Source organism: Acinonyx jubatus, chromosome D1, assembly GCF_027475565.1.
Source record: "Acinonyx jubatus isolate Ajub_Pintada_27869175 chromosome D1, VMU_Ajub_asm_v1.0, whole genome shotgun sequence".
Taxonomy (NCBI): domain Eukaryota; kingdom Metazoa; phylum Chordata; class Mammalia; order Carnivora; family Felidae; genus Acinonyx; species Acinonyx jubatus.
In genome coordinates this window covers 91,536,994-91,557,750 of record NC_069390.1, presented here as the reverse complement: position 1 = coordinate 91,557,750, position 20,757 = coordinate 91,536,994, and the positions used below count along the sequence as shown (strand labels likewise).

The 20,757-nt window shown below is 36.2% G+C and overlaps 1 protein-coding gene across 12 annotated transcripts in view; it reads left to right on the top strand.

Moving 5' to 3' along the window:
- Window positions 1-20,757, top strand: part of CCDC15 (coiled-coil domain containing 15) — a 97,149-nt gene that overhangs the window by 13,861 nt on the left and 62,531 nt on the right. For 6 of the 12 annotated variants that reach the window (XR_008290585.1, XM_027036844.2, XM_027036846.2 and 3 more), the window contains 8 exons: window positions 4,490-4,612; window positions 4,871-5,587; window positions 6,174-6,296; window positions 6,541-6,663; window positions 8,235-8,309; window positions 9,237-9,359; window positions 15,183-15,275; window positions 16,693-16,796. Coding sequence is in view for 11 of the 12 variants with exons in the window: in XM_027036844.2 (XP_026892645.1) it covers window positions 4,490-4,612; window positions 4,871-5,587; window positions 6,174-6,296; window positions 6,541-6,663; window positions 8,235-8,309; window positions 9,237-9,359; window positions 15,183-15,275; window positions 16,693-16,796 (1,481 nt within the window). In the remaining variant the exon portion in view is untranslated. The other 6 variants (XM_053203914.1, XM_053203916.1, XM_053203917.1 and 3 more) reach the window with 6 other exon arrangements.

The following is a 20,757-nucleotide window of genomic DNA, read 5'->3' as shown; positions in this document are numbered from 1 at the left end:
TAGAATATTTTTCAAACAATAAAAAAATAAAGATAAAGCGATGGGAAGAGAATACTATGTGCAGAGACAAAAGCCTGGAAAGAAATGGACCAAGAGGTTAATACTGATTATTTATGGTTAGTGTTAGTACAGGTGATTTTTATTTTCTTCTCTTGGTTTTCCCTATTTAAAAAATTTTCCATAAAGTATATATTTTACTTTCTAGTTAGGAAAAAATCAGTATTGTTATTATTTAAAAAAATTTTTTTAATGTTTATTCTTGAGAGAGAGGGAGAGACAGACAGAGCATGAGCAGGGGAGGGGCAGAGCAAGAGAAGGACACAGAATCCAAAGCAGGCTCCAGGCTCTGAGCTGTCGGCACAGAGCCTGATATGGGGCTTGAACTCATGAACTGTGGGATCATGACCTGAGCTGAAGTCGGACGCTTAACCGACTGAGCCACCCAGGAGCCCCAATACTGTTATTATTTAAAAAGAAATTCTTTTGATTCAAAATACAAGGTTAGAGTGAATTATTGGAACATAGATGCAGAGCTAGACTTAAAAGGATATTTAAGGCTATACTTGTAAAATGATATTGTTCTGTGGCTGTTTATTTCAGCGTTCACAGATTTGGATCCTAAAAATAAACTCATGTATTTTCCTGTGTGTACTTAATTTTGGCATGAATATCAAGTTTTGATAGAAAGCATCTAGTAAAATGGACCATCTCATCTTTTTTACCCTATTTTTTTTGTGGCCCTCATCACCTCTGTCTCTTAGTTCTTTCTTAGTTTTGCTTCCTAGATTATGTATATACGTGTGTGTGTGTGTGTGTGTGTGTGTGTGTGTGTGTGTGTGTGTATGTTTTTGGAAAGAAATGGATATATATACATAAATATATACAAAAATGTTTTTGTATTTTTTCTTAAGTATCTCAACACAACCATCAAAAACATTTGTCTTTTATGTATTTGTAATTTGTAGAATACTAATCTATGTTTCCCTCTTCAGTGATAGTAAGATATTTATAGTTAAATATATAAATATATGGTGTGTATCACAAAAGACATTCCATCCCAGGTACGTTTAGTATGGTTACCCTTTTGTAGCATTGCCTTGTTAGGACTCTCAAGATAGAATTTCTTTTGTACCAAACTTCTCAATGGCTTGGTTTTTGGACGGTTTTCATACTATGGATTTGGCGACTGTAGTTTGTGCCAGTACTGACTTCAGAGTAGTATTAGAATGAAGATTGGACACATTCTAGCAAACCAGAAAAAAAGGGTTATCAGATCCTAGAGACTGATATTTTATGTTGTGTGGAATATGTTCAAACCTTTCAATTGATGCTTTTCCAGAAAAAGTACTGAAATAAATACTTATCCAGTAGAGGGAGAAGGATTAAGTCTGAGGTAACATCCTTCTATAAACCAGTTTTATATGTCAAAGATGCCATTTAAATGTAATTCATGATGATGATGATGATGATGATGTATTCAGACTTTCTGCTTATTGCTTCCAAAGAATACATGTGTATTTTTCAGCTAGAACATTGGAAACATATCTCCATAGAAATGAGAATGATCTAAGAAATTAGTGAAAATTTTCCCATTTCTTATATCATGTATGTGGTTGTTCCCTCAATTCTGAATAGTTTTCTACCCCCTCAGTTTTGTGAAGTGGAAATCTGCCAGTCAGAAAGGACACAATCTGTAACCTGGTTGAACTCTTGTTTCATTTCCTTGTTAGACTTATTTTTACTGACCTTAGAATCTGTCTGGTTGTTTTTGTTATTCCAGATTTGGAGGTACAGTTAGAAGATATACTTGCTTGCCCACTGTGGGGTCACTAAGACAAAATCATAAGCATCCTAAAATTGTTACTGGCTGGTGTAGGAACAAGTGGTCATTTATAAAGTTAATATATTCTCCTACCAGCATATTTCCTTCCATATGTTTGATGTGTGAGTGATTTATTTGTAAATCTGAAGTAGAACTAACTACTTGTTTTTCTTTATTCTATGTTAAACCACCGTAATCTGTTAAAATTACTCCAGATCTTTCACGAAAACTCAACCCAGTATCATAAGCATATTACTTTCTCTAGACCATTTATTTCTGTATCATTTTTTCTCTTTCTTTCTTTCTTTCTTTCTTTCTTTCTTTCTTTTTCTTTCTTTCTTTTTTGTTTTTTTAAGAAAGCATTTTGTAGGGAACCGTCATCCCTCAAGATAAATATAGGAACAAAAGAACAATTGCTCTTTAAGTTCCATCAAGGTCTTTGGACTTTTAACTACTTTGCATTACCAGAAATTTATAGAAAATCAGGGAGGGAAATGTAGAGTAGAGGGGGGAAAAATGGCTTGTTAGAGCCATCCACAGCTAATTAAGGTTGGGTTTAAGGGATAAAATTCTAATGTCCAGTAGTGTTTTTTTTCTAACAGTTTTATTGAGATATAATTTATATACTATACTATTTACCAGTAGTGTTTTTTCCTAACAGTTGTATTGAGATATAATTTATATACTATACTATTTACCCACTTAAAGTATACATTTCAGTTATTTTTAGTGTATTCACAGGTTTGTGCAAATGTCAACATAATCTAATCTTTATAACACTTCCTTAACCCCTAAAAGAAACCCTATTCTCATTAGCCATCACTTTCTGTTCCCTCCCTTTCCCTACCCCCAGTCCTAAGCAACTAATCTACTTTCTGTCTCTATAGATTTGCTTATTCTAGACATTTCATATAAGTGGAATCATATAATATATATAATATATGGTCTTTTATGACCTGGCTTCTTTTACTTTGCCTAATGTTTTCAAAGTTTATTGTAGAATGTGTCAGTACTTCATTCCTTTTTTATTGCTGAATAATATTCCTTTTATGGCTATATCACATTTGGTATATCCATTCATCAGTTGATGGACCTCTTGGCTTTTATGAATAACTGTGCTACAGACACTTGTGTACATGTCTTTGTGTGGGCATTCTTTTTTTTAGTAGTGGAATTTGGAGGTTGTAGGGTCACTCTATGTTTAACCTTTTGAGAAACTGCCAAGCTGTTTTTCATCAGCAATATATGTGGGTTCCAATTTCTCCACATCCTCTCCAATACGTACTATTGTCCATCTTTTTGATTATTGCCATCTTAGTGGTCTGAAGTGATATCTCACTGTACTTTTGATTTGTGTTTTCCTGATGACTTATGATCTTGAGTATCTTTTCATGTGCTTATTGCCCCATTTATATGTCTTGTGGAGAAAGTGTCTATTCTAATGTGGTGGTGTCCATTTTTTGATTGAGTTATTTGTTTTTTCATTATTGAGTTATAAGAGTTCTTTATATATTCTGGATACATGTCCCTTACGAGATACATGATTTCAAATATTTTCTCCATTCTATAGATTGTCATTTCACTTTCTTAATGCTATCATGTGTACAAAATTTTTTCTTTTGGTGTAGTTCAATTTATCTATTTTTTCTTTTGTTGCATGCTTTTGATTTAATACCTAATAAACCATTGCTTAATCTTTTTTTTTTTAAGTTTGTCTATTTATTTATTTTGAGACACACACACACACATACACATAGAGTGCATGAGCATGGGAGGGGCAGAGAGAGGGGGAGAGAGAAAATCCCAAGAGGGCTCCCCACTACAGGACTCGAACCCATAAACTGTGAGATCATGACCTGAGCTGAAGTCAAGAGCCAGACACTTAACTGGCTGAGCCACCCAGGCACCCCAACCATTGCTTAATTTCAAGTCATCAATATTTTCTACCATGTGCTCTCCTAAGAATTTTATAATTTTAGTTCTTACATGATCTATTTTGAGTGAATTTTTTTTTTTAATTTTTTTTTTCAACGTTTATTTATTTTTGGGACAGAGAGAGACAGAGCATGAACGGGGGAGGGGCAGAGAGAGAGGGAGACACAGAATCGGAAACAGGCTCCAGGCTCCGAGCCATAAGCCCAGAGCCCGACGCGGGGCTCGAACTCACGGACCGCGAGATCGTGACCTGGCTGAAGTCGGACGCTTAACCGACTGCGCCACCCAGGCGCCCCTCGAGTGAATTTTTATATGTGGTGTGAGGAAGTGTTTTAAGTTAATTCTTTTTGCATATGAATAACCACTTGTCCAGTACTATTTGTTGAAAAACTATTCTTTCTCCATTGAATTTTCTTGGCACTCTTGTTCAAAATCAGTTGACTGTAAATGTGAGGGTTTATTGATGTCTTAATATTGTCTTCAGAGATCCATGAACATGGGATGTTTTTCCACTTATTTAGATATTTTTAAATTCTGTTCAACAGTGTTTTATAGTTCTCAGTATATAGTTTATACTTCTTTTGTAATATCTTGTTTTTATAATATTTGATTATATTGACCTACTTCCTAAATTATATTAAAAGTGTGCTGAAGCCTAGGATTTTATTGTAATTACACTGTTTCTACCTGTACTAGATATTTCTTTTTTCATTTTGATTGTGTGTTTTGTAGGAACCTGACTCTGAGGAATCTTCATCTATTTTGATAGATAAAAAAGGGAGAGAAAATTTGTTTTGGGGAGACCAACAGGATCTCCTTTCTGAAGACAGGGACAAACCTTTCAGCAGAGTTCAGGTAAAGCTGAGTAAAAGGAGATAGTATGATAGAAATTAAACAAATTGTGATTTGGATTAGGGATGCCAGTATTGTTGTACTGGTTTGGGATTATAGATTTTGGTTTTGTTAAGTTGAGCAAAGATCCTGATTTCCATTTTATTATAGTAATTTGTTTGACCACTATATCTTTTTGAGATTATTTTAGGAGTCTTATGGAAAACCTAGAGTGTTGCTACTACCTGGCATTCTATATTTGATGTTTATGTTCACTTTTAGAAAGCACAATTCAAAAATCCATTATTTGCTGTGATGAAAGAGGAAGAGCAAAAGCAGTTAGATCTTCAAGGCCTTCAGGATATTCTGCCAGAAGCCCAGGAATATCTTCCAGAAGCCCAAGGTGATCTGCTGAAAATCCAGGGTGATTTGACAGGAGTCCAGAGTGTTGAGCTAGAAGCTAAGAGTATTGAGCCAAGGCTCAGCACCCAGGTTGTTGAGGTGGAAGGCCAAGCCACTGAGCCTGAAGCCCAGGCTGTTGAGACTGAAATCCAGACCGTTGAGCCTGAAGCCCAGGCCATTGAGCCTGAAGCCCAGGCTGTTGAACCTGAAGCCCAGACCACTGAGCCTGATGCCCAGGCTGTTAAGATAGAAACTCAGGATATTATGCCAGAAGCCCAGAATATTGAACTAGAAGATGGGAGTATTGTGTCTGAAGTCCAAGATTTGCTACCCAAAGAACAGTGTGTTCTTCCCACAGACCAGAATGTTCTACTCAGATGTCAGGACCAGGACTTTCTACCTAAAAACCAGGTTTTTCTACCCAAAGACCAGAATATTCTACCCAAATGTCAGGACCAGCATGTTCTCTCTGAAGACCAGAATATTCAGTCCAAATTTCAGGACCAGGATTTTCTACCCAGAGACCAACACCAGCATTTTCTATTCAGAGACCTGTGTGTTCTCCCCAGAGTACAGGATTTTCCACCCAGAGATCAGGTAAAATAGAGTGGAAAGGAGATATAACAAGAAAAAATAGCCAGTTAAATTTTGGAGTGGGATTTGGAAGGACTCAATTGCAGTTGATTTGGAGAGTCATAGTTGGAAAAAGTAGTCTTCTCATTAATTTCTCAAAAGTCTAGGGTTCTCATTAAGTGTTAAAGTATTATCAGCAGCATATTACCCCTGTCTGGACAATTTACTTTTTTTTTTTTTTTTTAATCTTCATATTAGGGAAAATATTCTGGCAGCCATTATCTGCTTTGACACCTGAAAGATGGAAAAAGGCATGGCCCACAAGTGTGCCAACAGTATCTTTTACTATTTAGGTTCCAGCGCCAGCCCTCTACCAGAGATCACTTAGACCGAAAATAAGAAGAAAGGGATCAACAGGAAGTAAATTATATAGGGTCATAACTGGATGTGTATGGAATAGAGTATATAATGTTTTCTTTTATTCCATACCATGTTAAGTTATATTCTGACCTCAGTTCATTCCAGAATTCTCATCACAGCCTAAAGTATTATTGGTTAACTTGTCTTTCTTAAGTGAACAATTGATATTTTGTGTTTGTTCTTTTTTTAGAAGGCGAATTTGAAGCAGCCAGCATCAATTTTGACAGATAGGAGAGGGAGAGAGGTGTTTCCTCTGGATGCCCATCAGGATCTTCTACACAGCAGTCAAGATCAGACCTCCATCAGGGACAAGGTAGAATAGAAAAAGGAGAGAGACCAGCAGGAACTGAATTGTTCTGGGTTTAGTTTGGAACTTGCAATGGTTGTTTTCAGCTAGACTTCAAAAATGACAAAAATCATGGCTTTCTGTTTTATTCCATATTTCACATTATCTTGAGTTTAAAAAATTACTGTAAGGCTTTCAATAAAGTCTGTAGTATTGCTAGCATATTACTTCCACTGGGCAATTTATAATTAATGTTTTTGTTTTCTTTTAGAAAGTACGCTTCAAGCAGTCATATTCTGATATGTCAAGTGAGAAAGGGAGAGAAGGCTTTTCCCTGGCAAGTTATCAGTACCTGCCTCCTAAACTCCAGGACTATACCTTCATCAGAGATCAGGTAGAGCAGAATAAAAAGGAAATAAACAGGAGATAAAGTAACTGGGTTTTATACATTCTCAATAATTGGTAATGTGAAGTATAGAATCAGGTGCAAAAGACCCTGGTCTAGTGAATGTATCCAATCAAATCAGTTCTGTCATTTGGAAGGTTGATAAATCACATTCATATTCTTAGTGTAGAATCAGACCATTTCAATTTACTAAGATGATGCTACAACTTCTGCTGAAGCCCACAGTATTACCATAAACATACTGTCCCTACATGGATAGTGCAGGAAAAAGTGGCAGATCCTAAGTTACTAAACATGAGGGGTTTGTCAGACTCTTCTGTTCATGGCTTAGGATTACAAATTCAGGTCTACAGCGTTGAGCTAAACGTGTTACATCCTTATTCAAGTCCAAATGTATCAGAATATCCTCACCTGGTACCATTTCCCTGGAGTTCTCACCAAAGCCTACAATATTAGATTAGCACATTGCCCTGGTCAGATGATTTGTTTTCTGTTTTTATTCCTTTAGAACATGTTTCTCAAGGAACTGCCATCTTTTATGAGAGCAGAGAGAGTGAGTGAAGAATTGCCTCTGGAGTACTATCAGTATGTTAAACCTAAAGCCAGGACTGAGCCTCTCCTAGAGAACATGTAGAGCAAAAACAGTGGGAGGACTATCTCCTTCCTGAAATAGTAACAGAGACAAAATTACTTAAAATTGGGGTTGGAGCTTATCAAGCTAGTTTGCATGTAGGCTACATAGAAATAAAGCTGCTGGAGGGAAGATAAGAGCATAACATCTTCAGTTATTTTGAAATGTGCCAGACCTAAAGTCTGTCCAGGTGAGAAAGCATACCTCTGTCATTGGGGTTAACCAAGAGACAGGGTTTATGTAATATTGATTGGTTAACAGTAAATTGTTCTTTGTAAACTCATATCCTGGAGGCTTATTTGGCTTTCTGCATTTAGTCTCGTAAATACTGAAGGGCTTCTACTCTTGACCAACTGAGGCAGTACACCAAAACCAGGCATCCAGTTTGCAAACCAGTTATGATGAAGGACAAAACAAGCTGTTTGCCACCTCAGAACTTCCTGAACCTCTAGTGTTTGTGCATGCAGTTACTGGGGACATTGAGTAGGAGTACTTGTGGAAATGACACAAGCTTGTGTTCTGGCTGTACCTTGGGAAAATGTTAGCAACATTATAAAAATACTGCTTTGTTGCCTTGTCTGCTTCCATTTGTTGAATAAGGGGATACCCCATGCAAAAAAAAAAAAAAAAAGGTACCAGAATAATCTGGGATTTGCTTTCAAATATTCCAGGAAAAAAGTGGCAAAAGAGATAGATGGAAAAAAAACGTTACTAATTATTGAAGTTGGGGGATGGGTATCTTGGGATGCATTATACTATTTTCTTTCCTACTTTGATTTATGTTTGGGAATTCTGTACTAACAGATGGAAGCACACGTACACACCAATTCTGTTATATTATCTTCCGCTAGTATCATTATTTTGGATTTGTCAGTGATGTCTAAAATCATTTCTGCTTACACAGTTTTATATTTTGTTTTTCCTTTAGAACAAGTGTCTCAAGCAACCTGCATCTCTTGAGAAATGGGAGATTGAAAGAAGAATTGTTTCTGGAGTGCCATCGGTATGTTTCACCCAGTGTTTAAGACCTAGCCTCTCTCAGGGAATAAGCAGAGCAGAGTAGAGTGAGGAATAAGTAGCAGAGAATAAATTGCTTAGGTTTTGGCTCAAATTTAATAGGGCAATATAGTAACTGTTTAGGGATTTAGTGTTAAGGTCAGTATTAACGGGCAAAGCTGTGATGTCCTCTTGTTCTGTGATGTATCACACCATTCTGACCTGTTGAAACTACTTCAGGCCTCTTCACTGAAGCTTTTACTATTGCCCCGTCATGATGCTCCTGCTTAGGCAATTAATATTCAGTGTTTACGTTGTCTTTTAGCACAGGAGCTATGGGCAGGCCTTACATAATTTGACAGATGAGAGATGGAGAAAGGAGTTGTTTCCAGAGTGCTGTGAATATGTTTTACATGATATCCGGGATCCAAGTTCTGCCAGAGAACAGGTAGAGGAGAGTATAATAAAAAGTAAACAGCAGAAAGTAAATTAGAGTTTGATCTGGGCTTGCCAGAGCTTTGCTTCTAACAACAGTGCTGCAGCTGCTGCTGGTGGTATTCTCTCTTACTCATACTGTCAATAATATTGTCAATAATATTATGAAAAGCAGCTTATGTTCATTAAGCACTTTCCATAATTAAAATAGTTCTAGAACTTTGTGTCCATTGTCTCATTTCTCATTTTGACAATAACCTGGGGAGATAGATACTATTATCCTTGTTTTATGGACGAAGAAGCTTATGGATGATTGCTTCGTGAATATAGTTAAGATCCATAATAGTGGCAGGAAGTGTAATGCATACTCATATGCATAATGTATCAGATTATTCTGACCTGCATGGAGTACGTCAGGGCTATCACTGCAGCCTACAGTATTTTTACTAGCATTATTTCACTGCTCGCATGCTTTGGTGAGTGCTTTTGTATGTTTTAGACCTTATGCTTCAGGCAGCAGCCATCTGTTGGGACAGCAGAAAGATGGCAAGAGGATTTGTTTCTGGATGGCCATCAGCAACTTCCACCCAAGCACCAGAGAGAGGCTTCTAGCAGAAGACAGGTGGAGTATGAGTAATGGAATTTAGATAGGATTGGGCTGCAAGTGCTCAGGGTGAGCAAAAAGCAGATTCTTGTTTTATTTCATAGTGTGTAGAACCTATCCTGACATAAGATTACTGCTCTCACTGAAACCTTGGGTATTGTCAGGGGCACTTGTTGCCTATTGGAAAAGCTATATTTTATATATACATTCTTTTAGAAGAGGTGTTGTTTCTGGTGTGAGAGGGGAAGAAATGAGTGGTTTCTGAGGGAGAAGGGGCAGGAGAATCTTCTACCCATTGATCAGGCCTAGATCTCTGTCAGTAAGTCGGGAGAGCATAAGATGGGATCACCAAGAAATAAACTGTTCAGGGTTCAGGCTAGAGCTTGTTAGGGTTTATATATATAAGCTAAGCTTTGAGGTACTGAGTTAAGATCTATAGTTTTTCAAGAAAATGTTACAATATTCTGGCCTACTAAGATTTTTCCATGGTTTAGTGAAGTCTAGTTTATTCCCACTAGAATTTACCACTGTCTGGATAATTTCTATCTTGTGGTTGTATGTTATTTTAACAACAGAGCCTTCAGGCACCTGGTGTTGTTAGGATATATAAAACAGATAAAAAGACATTTCCTTTTGGCCTTTTTAAGAGAACAAGAAGAAAAGGAGCAGAAAGGCAGAAAGTAGGATTTGGGCTGAGGTTTTCAGGACTAAACTTTTAGCAGCTCTTTTGTAATTTTTAGTTTGGATCCATGAAGTTGGCCTAGAGGGATGCTGTCATGTTTATTCTACATTGTCATGTATTCTGAAGTATGCCAGGTTCTTTCCTACCTCAGGTCTGTTGCATATGTTTCTTTCCTTTATCTGGATAGCCATCTCTTTTTTTCTTCACAAAGCTGGTCCCTTCTCTTCCTTGAGGCTTCAGCTTAAAAGTTATTTCCTTAGAGGGGCGCCTGGGTGGCTCAGTCAGTTAAGCGTCCAACTTCGGCTCAGGTCATGATCTCATGGTTTGTGGGTTCGAGCCCCATTTTGGGCTGTGTGCTGATGGCTCAGAGCCTGGAGCCTGCTTTGGATTCTGTGTCTCCTCTCTCTTCCTCTCCCCTGCTCATGCTTTGTCTCTCTCTATCTCTAAAAAATAAATGAAAATGTTAAAAAAAAATAAAAGCTCCTTAAAAAAAACTATCCCGGCCACCTTGTCAAAAATAGGTCTCCCTTCTGTTTTTTCTATCCTTGCATTCTCTTTCCTTCTCAGTACACAAAACAATTTGTAATTATTTATTCATTTAATGTGTTTTCCACTGGTGTGTAAGCTTTATGAGGAGAGGTACCACACCTGTTTTTTTTACCAATATATGGACAGCCTTTAGAATATGGTGCCTGGTACCTGATGATCTCTTGCTAAATATGTTTTGAATGAATTAGTTAATCAATCAAACATTTATTTATCACTTTGTTAGGTGTTAGCCATTGGTTAAGCACTAAATATCAAAGACACAATTGTGAATCAGAACTCAAATTTCAGACCGTCTAAAGAAGAGAGACTGACACCTAAGCAGATGATTACGAAGTAACATGACTAAAGGTAGAAGGTGCAGAGGGCATTAACTGAACACAAAAGAGGGCTACCTAACCCTGATCATTTGATCGAGGGTGCTGCCACGTGGTCAGAACCTCTTCTTCATGTCCTTCTGCCATACAAGCCCTGAAAATCCTCACCCCTGGATCCGTCCTTTACCTTTTTAGGCTCCCAAAATAATCCTGCATTATTGGAAAAAAACATTTCAATAGTGTAGGTTTAGATCACATTCATACTTAGGGCCTAGAGTCACAGCTGGGTCCCTTGTGCCGCTTAGCATTTTGTCAGCTCCCTCTTCCTATGGGCCACACTTACAACTGTAAACCTTAAATACTTCTTAAGTTCTTACTGCGTCCCCATACTCTCAGACTTGTCATGAAGAAAATAGAAGCCATCACGCAATTACTCCCTCAGTCATTTGCTTTCTTGCCATTCTTACCTATTCCTGCTATCTCAGAAGAAGAGTTAACTGTCTTTGGACCATATTCTGGATTCTTCTGCCATCTTTTCTTCTGGATCCAATTTTGAATATTATACTGTGAGACTCTGGCTACTGTTGAGATCCTCTGAAGAATGTTATTTGTTTCTTTGTTCTAGTAGGCAATCAACCTGGTTAAATTTATATACTATAAGTTCTTTCTCACTTCCTGTGAATAGGGTCTTGAATGTTTGATTCTCAGAGCCTTCATTATACTCCTTTAGGTCCATCCCATGCATGCCCAGCTTAGGGGTGATTTGGGGGTGTATGCCAATTCATACACAGATTTAAGGAATCCACTTTTCTAGCTCATTCTTCTTCAGGATAAGAAGAAGAATGAGCCCCCTATACTCTCCCCCAATACCATGGGCCACATTTCCTGGAATTTTTAATTAGAAACAGAGACAAAATTAGACAGAGAGACAGGTCCATAGTGAGCTTACTCTTTGCCCAGTGCTGGAAGTCCAGTTTTTCTTACTGTTTTGAAAGCAGAAAATGTTTCCATTTTTATTGTAGCAAAAGTAAACACAAGTAAACAAAAAGAAAAAATAACCAAAAATTCCAGAGATGACTACCATCAGCCACTGTTGTGTATAATTTTCAGATTTTATCTATAACAAATAGATAAATAGCTTTAAACATAAGAGCTTGAATGAAATAATATAATCGATTCTTGTTATTCATGTTGGTTATATAAAGTTGCCACACACACTGAATTGGTGAATGCTGAACCAATGTTGCTAGGGAAGATAACAGAGTTAGGTTTTTGTGAGCTTCTGATCATAACATTTTGGTCACTGATCAATACCTAACATTATTTTATGTGAATTTCTGTTCAAAGATACCTTATTTATTATATGGTGTTGACTCGTTAACATTGGACTCAGGGCCAGTAACACTATAGCCCATTCCTGAATGACGCTTATCTAATACATATATTTTCTCCATAAGGCACATCACAGCCTTCTTATGCTCAGGAATACTGGATAGTACTTCAGCATTGTGCTTGGGAACCATTTTAAACAGCAAAATCACCAACAAAATGCACAAAAATGCAAAAACCTGGGCACTAAATAGACCTTGAAAAGAATACTTGTTTACAGTATGAAGGCTGAAACAAAAAGAACAAAAAGCATCACTTGTTTGACCTTAGCTGGCAACATGCACATCTGGTGACTCAAATTTTTCACAGCTCTGTACATGTCTGCAGATGACCATAAAAGCATTGCAAGTGTTAATTTTGGGATTACAAACAAATTTTAGTGAATAGGCAAATTCACAGATAAGGTGTGTGGGATTTTGAGAAATGACTGTAATTCACATACCATATAATTAAAGTATACAATTCAGTGTTTTTAGTATATTCAAAGGGTTGTACAAACTTTGCCACAATGAATTTTAGAACATTTTCATCATACCCAAAAAGTCCTTACCCATTAGCAGCCAATTCCTTTTTCCTCTCACTCTCATCCCCAGCCTTAGGCAACCAGTAACCCCTTTCTCTGTCTAGAGATTGCCTGTTCTGGACATTTCATATAAATGGGATCATGGAATCCATGATCACCCATGGTCTTTGGTGACTGGCTTTTTTCACTTAAGTGTAACATTTGCAGAGTTCACTGACTTGTAGTAGTACTGTAGTAGTAGCATGTAGTAGTACTGTATTCCTATTCATTGGGTAATATTACACTTTATGCATAGAGCACATTTTATTTATCCGCTCATCAGCTGATGAATATTTGAATTGTCTCTACTTCTTAGCTGTTATGAATAATGTTGCTGTGAACATTTGCATACAAGTTTTTTTGTGGATGTGTTTTCATTTCTCTTGAGTATACCTGTAAGTGGAATTGCTGGGACTCTATGCTTAACCTTTTGAAGAACCACCAAACTCTTTTCCAAAGTGGCTGCACTATATTTCATTCCCTCCAACCGTGCATGAGGGGTCCAATTTCTTCACATTCTCACTAATACTTATTATCTGTCTTTTTAATTATAGCTCTCTTAATGGGTGTGAAGTGGTATCTCATTGTTGTTTTGATTTACATTTTTCTGATGGTTAATGGTGAGCATCTTTTCACATGTGTATTCACTATTTGGATATTTTTTTTTACAAAACTCCTTATTAGATTATCTGTCCAATTTGTAATTGAGTTACTTATCTTTTTATCATTGAGTTTTGTGAGTTCTTAATGTATCCTGCATATAAGCCCCTTATTATATGATTTACAAATGTTTTCTCCCATTTTGTAGGCTTTTTGTTTTCTTGATGGTTTCCTTTGTAGCACAAAAGTTTTAAGTTTTGAAGAAGTTTAAGTTAGTTGTTTTTTTTTCTTTGTGGCTTGTGCTTTTAATGTCATATCTAAGAAACCATAACCTAATCCAGGATCATGAAGATTTATTCCAATGTGTTCCTCTAAGAATTTTATATCTCTTACATTTAGGTCTGTGATCTGCTCTGAGTTAATTTTCACATGTGGTATAAGGTATTCTTTTGCATGTGGATATCCAGTTCTCCCAACATCATTTGTCGAAATGACTCTTCTTACCCATTGATTTCTCTTTGTGCTCTTGATAAAAATCTGTTGTTTGTAAACATAATGGTTTCTTTCTGAACTGTCAGCTCTGTTCCATTCATCTATAAGTCTGTTCTTTTCTTTTTTTTTTTTTTTCCCATAAATCTGTTCTTATGGCAGTACCACACTATCTTGATTACCGTAGCTTTGTGTTAAGTTTTGAAATTGGGAAGAGTAATTGCTCCAACTTTGTTCTTCTGTTTCAAAGCCATCTTAGCAACTCTGGGTCCCTTGCATTTTCATATGAATTTTAGGATCATCCTGCCAACATCTGCAAAGAAGTCATCTGAAATTTTGATGGAGATTGCGTTAAATCTGTTGATGAATTTGGAGAGTATTGCCATCTTAACAATATTAAGTCTTCCAGTCCATGAGCAGGAGATGTCTTTCCATTCATTTAGATCTTTTTAAATTTCTTCCAACAATGTTTTTAGGTTTCAGAGTATAAAACTTACAGTTCCTCTGTTAAATTTATTTTAAGTAAGTTTTTGATGGTATTTTAAGTGGATTTTTCCATTAATTTCATTTTCAGATTGTTCATTGCAAGTACATAGAAATACAATACTGATCTTATATCCTGAAACTTTGCTAAAAGATAAATAACTTCTAAGCTAAGAAAAAGTAATATTAAAATGACTTTAATTTCTGAAAGTTAGAGATCATAATTTGACTCATACAGTGTCAAAGCAGGTATACCAGGTTATATCATAAGGCTTTTATAGTAATATGGGGGAACTTTAGCTTCAGTTTCCTCCCTTCCATGTCAATTGATGTTATAACATTTTCAGGCCCTTCTTCTCTGGGCTCACACCCACCAAGGAGTTGTATAAATAGAAATTGATTACAGATTTAAGATAATAAGGGATCTGGCTTTATATCCTGGATTCAATCCCAAGCACATGCATAATAGAGTGATTTCGAGCGATCACGTTAGAAGAACTTTCATTCTGAACATTTTGATTTGTTACTAATTCATCCATGTTTTTGACCTGAATCATTTTCTTTGGTTTATTGTTTTTTGTTTGGTTTATTTCCTTCTGACTCTGCTGCTTTCATTCTTTTTTTATTTATTTTATTTTATTGAGTTTTTGTTTGTTTTTATCCAATTGAGCTCAGGGTTGCAGGAGAAAAGAATCAATAGATGAAAATAGCAAAAGCACGTGCAGGGCTAGCTTTGGGCAGTTTTTTCACTTGTGTGATTGGACTTCTAACAGGTGTATGGTGAATGTCAGTCAAGATTGAACACCGAATTCCAAGTTCCACTGGCATTTCAGTCTGGAGTAGATCAAGAAGAAGACAAGAAAGAAGTATGTAATGATAATTGCTTTTGGACACCAGCTTTTCTACTATAGTAGTGTGAAATTGGGAACAATTTATTGTGTACTTACACATTTAGAGCTAATACTACAAGTTCCATGGATAAAGGCAAAGAAGTTACTTGACTCTTTATAATGTGTTGAACTTTTCTTCTAAGCCCCTAGGATTTAAGATAACCTTGATGTAAAATCAGAGATGTGATCCTAGTGAATTTTTCCCATTAGTGTATATTTGTTACAATGACCTAAAGGAAGAGTTTTAACTTATGACTTCCTTTTTTCCCTTCTCAGTCTAATGTTAGTTTAAACCAGCAGTTTTTAACACTGTCCATGTGCTAGAATCAGATGTGGAGCTTTTTTTAAAATACAAATGCCTGGACCCAAACCAGATATACTGATCAGTATCTGAAAAGGTAGGTTTGGGGCATCTGTGTTTTCAAGAACACCACTGATAATTGTGATGTATCCTCAATATTAAGAACTGGCTATTAGACTTTCATAATTTTTACCGAAAGGACATCAGCTGCTCAAAGGGCAAAACCACGTCTGTGTGTGCACTAGTGCCCTTTGAGTAGCTTCTGTCCTTAAAAGAGAATGTATAAACCCAGAAGTATGAACAGGTCACACACAGGGCAGTAGCACTGCTTTTATTATACTTGTTCCCTTTAAAAGTATGATGCTCAGATATTCCCAGTCCTTCTTCCCTCCTTCCACTGTATTAGGCTTGGTTTAGAGTATACTTTTGTGATGTGGTTTTAATTTTGAAAAGTTAAAGTGACTATTTTTCTTTCATAAAATACCTCTCATATTCTTTCTTTGGCCTTCTATGGTACTTATAACTTGGGAACACAGAGTAAATATAGTACTATATCTTATCATGTCCTATACAATCATTTCCTCAAGTGCTGTTGACAAAGGACTATACTAAGGGCAAAAATCAATACTTCTTTCTCTGATTTGTCTGTAATATCTAATAGCCATGTGCTTGAGAATATAAAGCTGTTGCTGTATGTGATATTATCCTAGGTCACCATAAATAGAAATTAAGGACTGGGCGCATGCGTGGCTCAATCGGTTAAGTGTCTGACTCTTGATATTGGCTCAGGTCATGATCTTGTGGTTGTGGGATCGAGCTCTGTGTCGGGCTCTGTGCTGAGCACAGCCTGCTTGGCATTCTCTCTCTCCCTGTCTCTCCACCCCTCCTTCATGCATGTGCACATGTACATGTGCTCTCCCTCTCTCCTTCTCAAAATAAACAAATAAACTTAAAAAAAAAAGAAATTAAAGACTTAATTCCATGTGACTTTTGTAATATGTAGTTTTCTTGTCTATGGCACAAGGATATTTTCCTTCCTTGGGAAGTCCTCTGAGAGCAGAATCTTAAGAAATTTTAACTTCTTTCCTTTAGCGTCAAAAGCAATACCTGCGATACAGACGACTTTTCATGGATATTGAAAGAGAACAAGTAAAAGAACAACAAAGGCAAAAAGAATATCAAAAGAAAGCTGAAAAGTAAGTTCTTTGATCCTTATTATGAGCCTTCAATTGCCAGTTAAGATGATTTTGAAAACTAGGTTTTAGAAATCATTAGCCATAGTAGAAACAAGTGTTTTTGATCTGGAAAGAAGTATGAAAAGTTGGTTAAGAGCTATGGTTTTTTTTTTTTTTGGTGGAAAAATTTTTTTTTTTTTTGGAACAATCTTAAGTTTACAGCAAAATTAAGCAGAAAGTACAGAGAGTTTTATTTACCTCCTTTGCCTGTACACGTGGACTGCCTTCTCCACTCTCAACATCCTATAGCATGGTAGTACAGTTGTTACAACTGATAAACTTCCACTGACACATCATAATCCATATTTTACATTAGGATGCACTCTTAGTGTTGTATACATTCTTGTATATTTTGACAAATGCGTAATGATTTGTATCCAAATAATATAATATCATACAGAATAGTCTTACTGCCCTAAAATGCTTTGTGCTCCACCTCTTCATCTTTCTCTTCCCCAGCCCATGGTAACCAATGATATATTTTTACTGTCTCCATTGTTTTGCCCAGAATGTTATATAGTTGGGATACAATATGTAGCCTTCTCAAATTAGCTACCTTTCACTTAGTAATATGCATTTAAGCTTCCTCTAATACCTTTCATAGCTTGACAGCTCATTTCTTTGTAGCACTGAGTAATATTCTATTTTCTGGATGTACCAGAGTTTATCCATTCAGCTTCTGAAGGATTTCTTGGTTTCTTCAAAGATACGGCAGTTATAAATAAAGCTGCTCTACATGTTCATGTGCAGGATTCATTTAGGTGTAAGTTTTCACCTCCTTTGGGTAAATACCAAGAAGTATCCTTGCTGGATCATATGGTAAGAGTATGTTTAGTTTTGAAAGAAACTGCCAAACTTTATTCCAGAGTGGCTGTACCATTTTGCATTTCTGTCAACAATGAATGAAAGTTTCTGTTGTTCCACATCCTCTGCAGCATTTGGTTTGTTAGTGTTTTGGTTGTCAGCCATTCTAACAGTTGTGTAGCAGTACCTTGTTGTTTTAATGTGCAGTTTGCTGATGACATATGATGTGGAGCACCTTTTCATATGCTTATTAGCCATCTGTACATTTTCTTTGGTGAGGTATCTGTTTAGGTTTTTGGCTCACTTTTTAATTGGACTATTTGTTTTCTTATTCTGGAGTTTTAAGGGTTCTTTGTTTTGGATAATAATCCTTTATCAAATGTGTCTTATCATCTGTGGCTTTAAGTCTCATTCTTTTGATACTGTCTTTTGGAGAGCAGAAGGTTTTAATTTTAATGAAGTCCAGCTTATAATAATTTTTTTTAATCTATCATGCCTTAGGTATTGTATCTAAAAAATTGGGGTACCTGGGTAGCTCAGTCGGATAAGCATTTGACTCTTGATTTCAGCTCAGGTCATGATCTCATGGTTCATCATATATAGCCCTGTGTTGGGCTATGTACTGACAGTGCTCTCTCACGTGCGCTTTCTCTCTCTCTCTCTCTCTCAAAAACCAAAAAAACATATATATATAAAATTATTTGCCATACTCAAAGTCACCTAGATTTTCTTTTGTGTTATCTCCTAAGAATTTTGTCATTTTGTGTTTTACATTTAGCTTGATAATCCATTTTGGGTTAATTTTTATAAGGGATGTAAGATCTGTGTCTGGATTCATTTTTCTGCACATGGACATTCAGTTGTTCCTATACCATTTGTTGAAAAGACTATCTCTGCTTCCCTGTATTGCTTTTGCTCCTTTGTCAGAGATCAGTTAACTTTATACCGGTCTATTTCTGGGCTCTCTTTTCTGTTCCACTGACCTATTTGTCAATTCTTTTGCCAATACCACACTGTCTTAAAAGAGAAATGATGCCTATGAGAGACTCACTTTAGCTTTAAGGACACATATAGGCTGAAAGTGAAGGGATGGAAAAAGATATTCCATGCAGTCAGTGGTCACCAAAATAGAGTGGGGGTGTCTATCCTTATAGAAGACAAAATAGATTTTAAGTTGAAAAGGGTCACAATAGACAAAGAAGGTTCTTATATAAATTCATCAATATGATATAACAATTAAAAATATTTACACACCCAACATCAGAGTACCTAAACAGAAAGCAAATAATAACAGAATTGAAAGGAGAAATAAACACCAATACAATAATAGTGGGAGACTTTAGTACCCTCCTTTAAACAATGGATAGATCATTCAGGAAGAAAATTAATAAGGAAACTGGTTTTGAACAACACTATAGTCCAAATGGACTTAACAGACATATGCAGAACATTCTATCTAACAGCAACAGAATATACATTCTTCTCAAGAACACACAGACCATTCTTCAGGATAGATCATATGCCACATAGGCCATAACACAAGTCTTAACAAATTCAAGAAGATTGAAATTATATCAGGTATCTTTTCCAAACACGTTGGTATGAAGGTAGAAATCAGTAATGAGGAAACTTGGAAGATTCACAAATATATGAAAATTAACACAATCCTGAATAACCGATGGATCAAAGAAGAAATCAAAAGGGAAATAAAATGTTTAGACAAACAAAAATGGAAATACAACATACTAAATCTTATGGTATGCAGCAAAAGCAATTCTAAAAGGAAAGTTTATAGCTAAAAATGCCTTCAAAGAGAAATGATCTAAAAACGACAACCTAATATTACACCTCAAGAAACTAGATAAAGATGAGCAAAGTAAGCCCAAAGATAGTAGAAGTAGAAGGAAATAATAAAGATTAGAGCAGAATAGGAAAAAAATACAAAAGATCAATGTTACTAAGAGTTGGTTTTTTGAAAAGACAAACAAAATTGAAAATACTTAGTTAGAGGCACCTGGGTGGCTCAGTCAGTTTGGTGTCTGACTTCAGCTCAGGTCATGATCTCACAGTTCTTGAGTTCAAGCCCTGCATCAGACTCTGTGCTGATATCTCAGAGCCTGGAGCCTGTTTCAGATTCTGTCTCTCTCTGTCTCTTTCTGTCTCTCTCTGCCCCTCCCCCGCTCACACTCTGTCTCTCTGTCTCTCTGTCTCTCTCTCCCTTTCTCTCTCAAAAATGAATAAACATTAAAAAAAAAAAAGAAAGAAAATGCTTAGCTAGATTAACCAAGAAAAAAATGAGGACTCAAATCAATAAAATTGTAAACAAAAGAGGAGACGTTACAGCTGATACCACAAAAACACAAAGGATCATAAGAGACTACTGTGAACACTTATATGCCAACAAATTGGACAACGTAGAAAAAAATGGATAAATTTCTAGAAACATGCAACCTATCAAGGCTGAAACATAAATAAATAGAAAATCTGAACAGACCAACTGCAAATAAGAAGATTGAATCAGCAATCAAGAACTTCCCCAAAACAAAAGTTCGGGACCAGATGGCTTCATTGGTGAATCCTACTAAACATTTAAGGAAGAATTAATGCTAGGTCTTCTTAAAACTCTTCCAAAAAAACTGAAGAGAAGGGAACACATTTTGACTCATCATGAGGCCAGCATTACCCTGAGAGCAAAACCAGACAAGGTTGCTACACGAAAAGAAAAGTACAGGTCATCCTGATGAATATTGATGTGAAAAGTTTCAACAAAATATTAACAAACTGAATTCAACAGTACATTAAAAGGGTCATATACCAGGAACAAGTGGGATCTACTCCAACGATGTAAGAATGGTTCAGAAACCACAGATCAATCAATATGATACACTGCATTAACAGAATGAAAGATAAAAATCATGTGATCATCTCAATAGATGCAAGAAAAGCATTTGACAAAATTCAACATCTATTCATGATAAAAGAAACTCTCAATAAATTGGTATAGAGGGAATGTACCCTATATGATAAGCCTACAGCTAAACGTCATACTCAATAAAAAAGCTGAAATCCTTTCCTTTAAGATCAGGAACAAGACAGGGATGCCCACTCTCCCCACTTA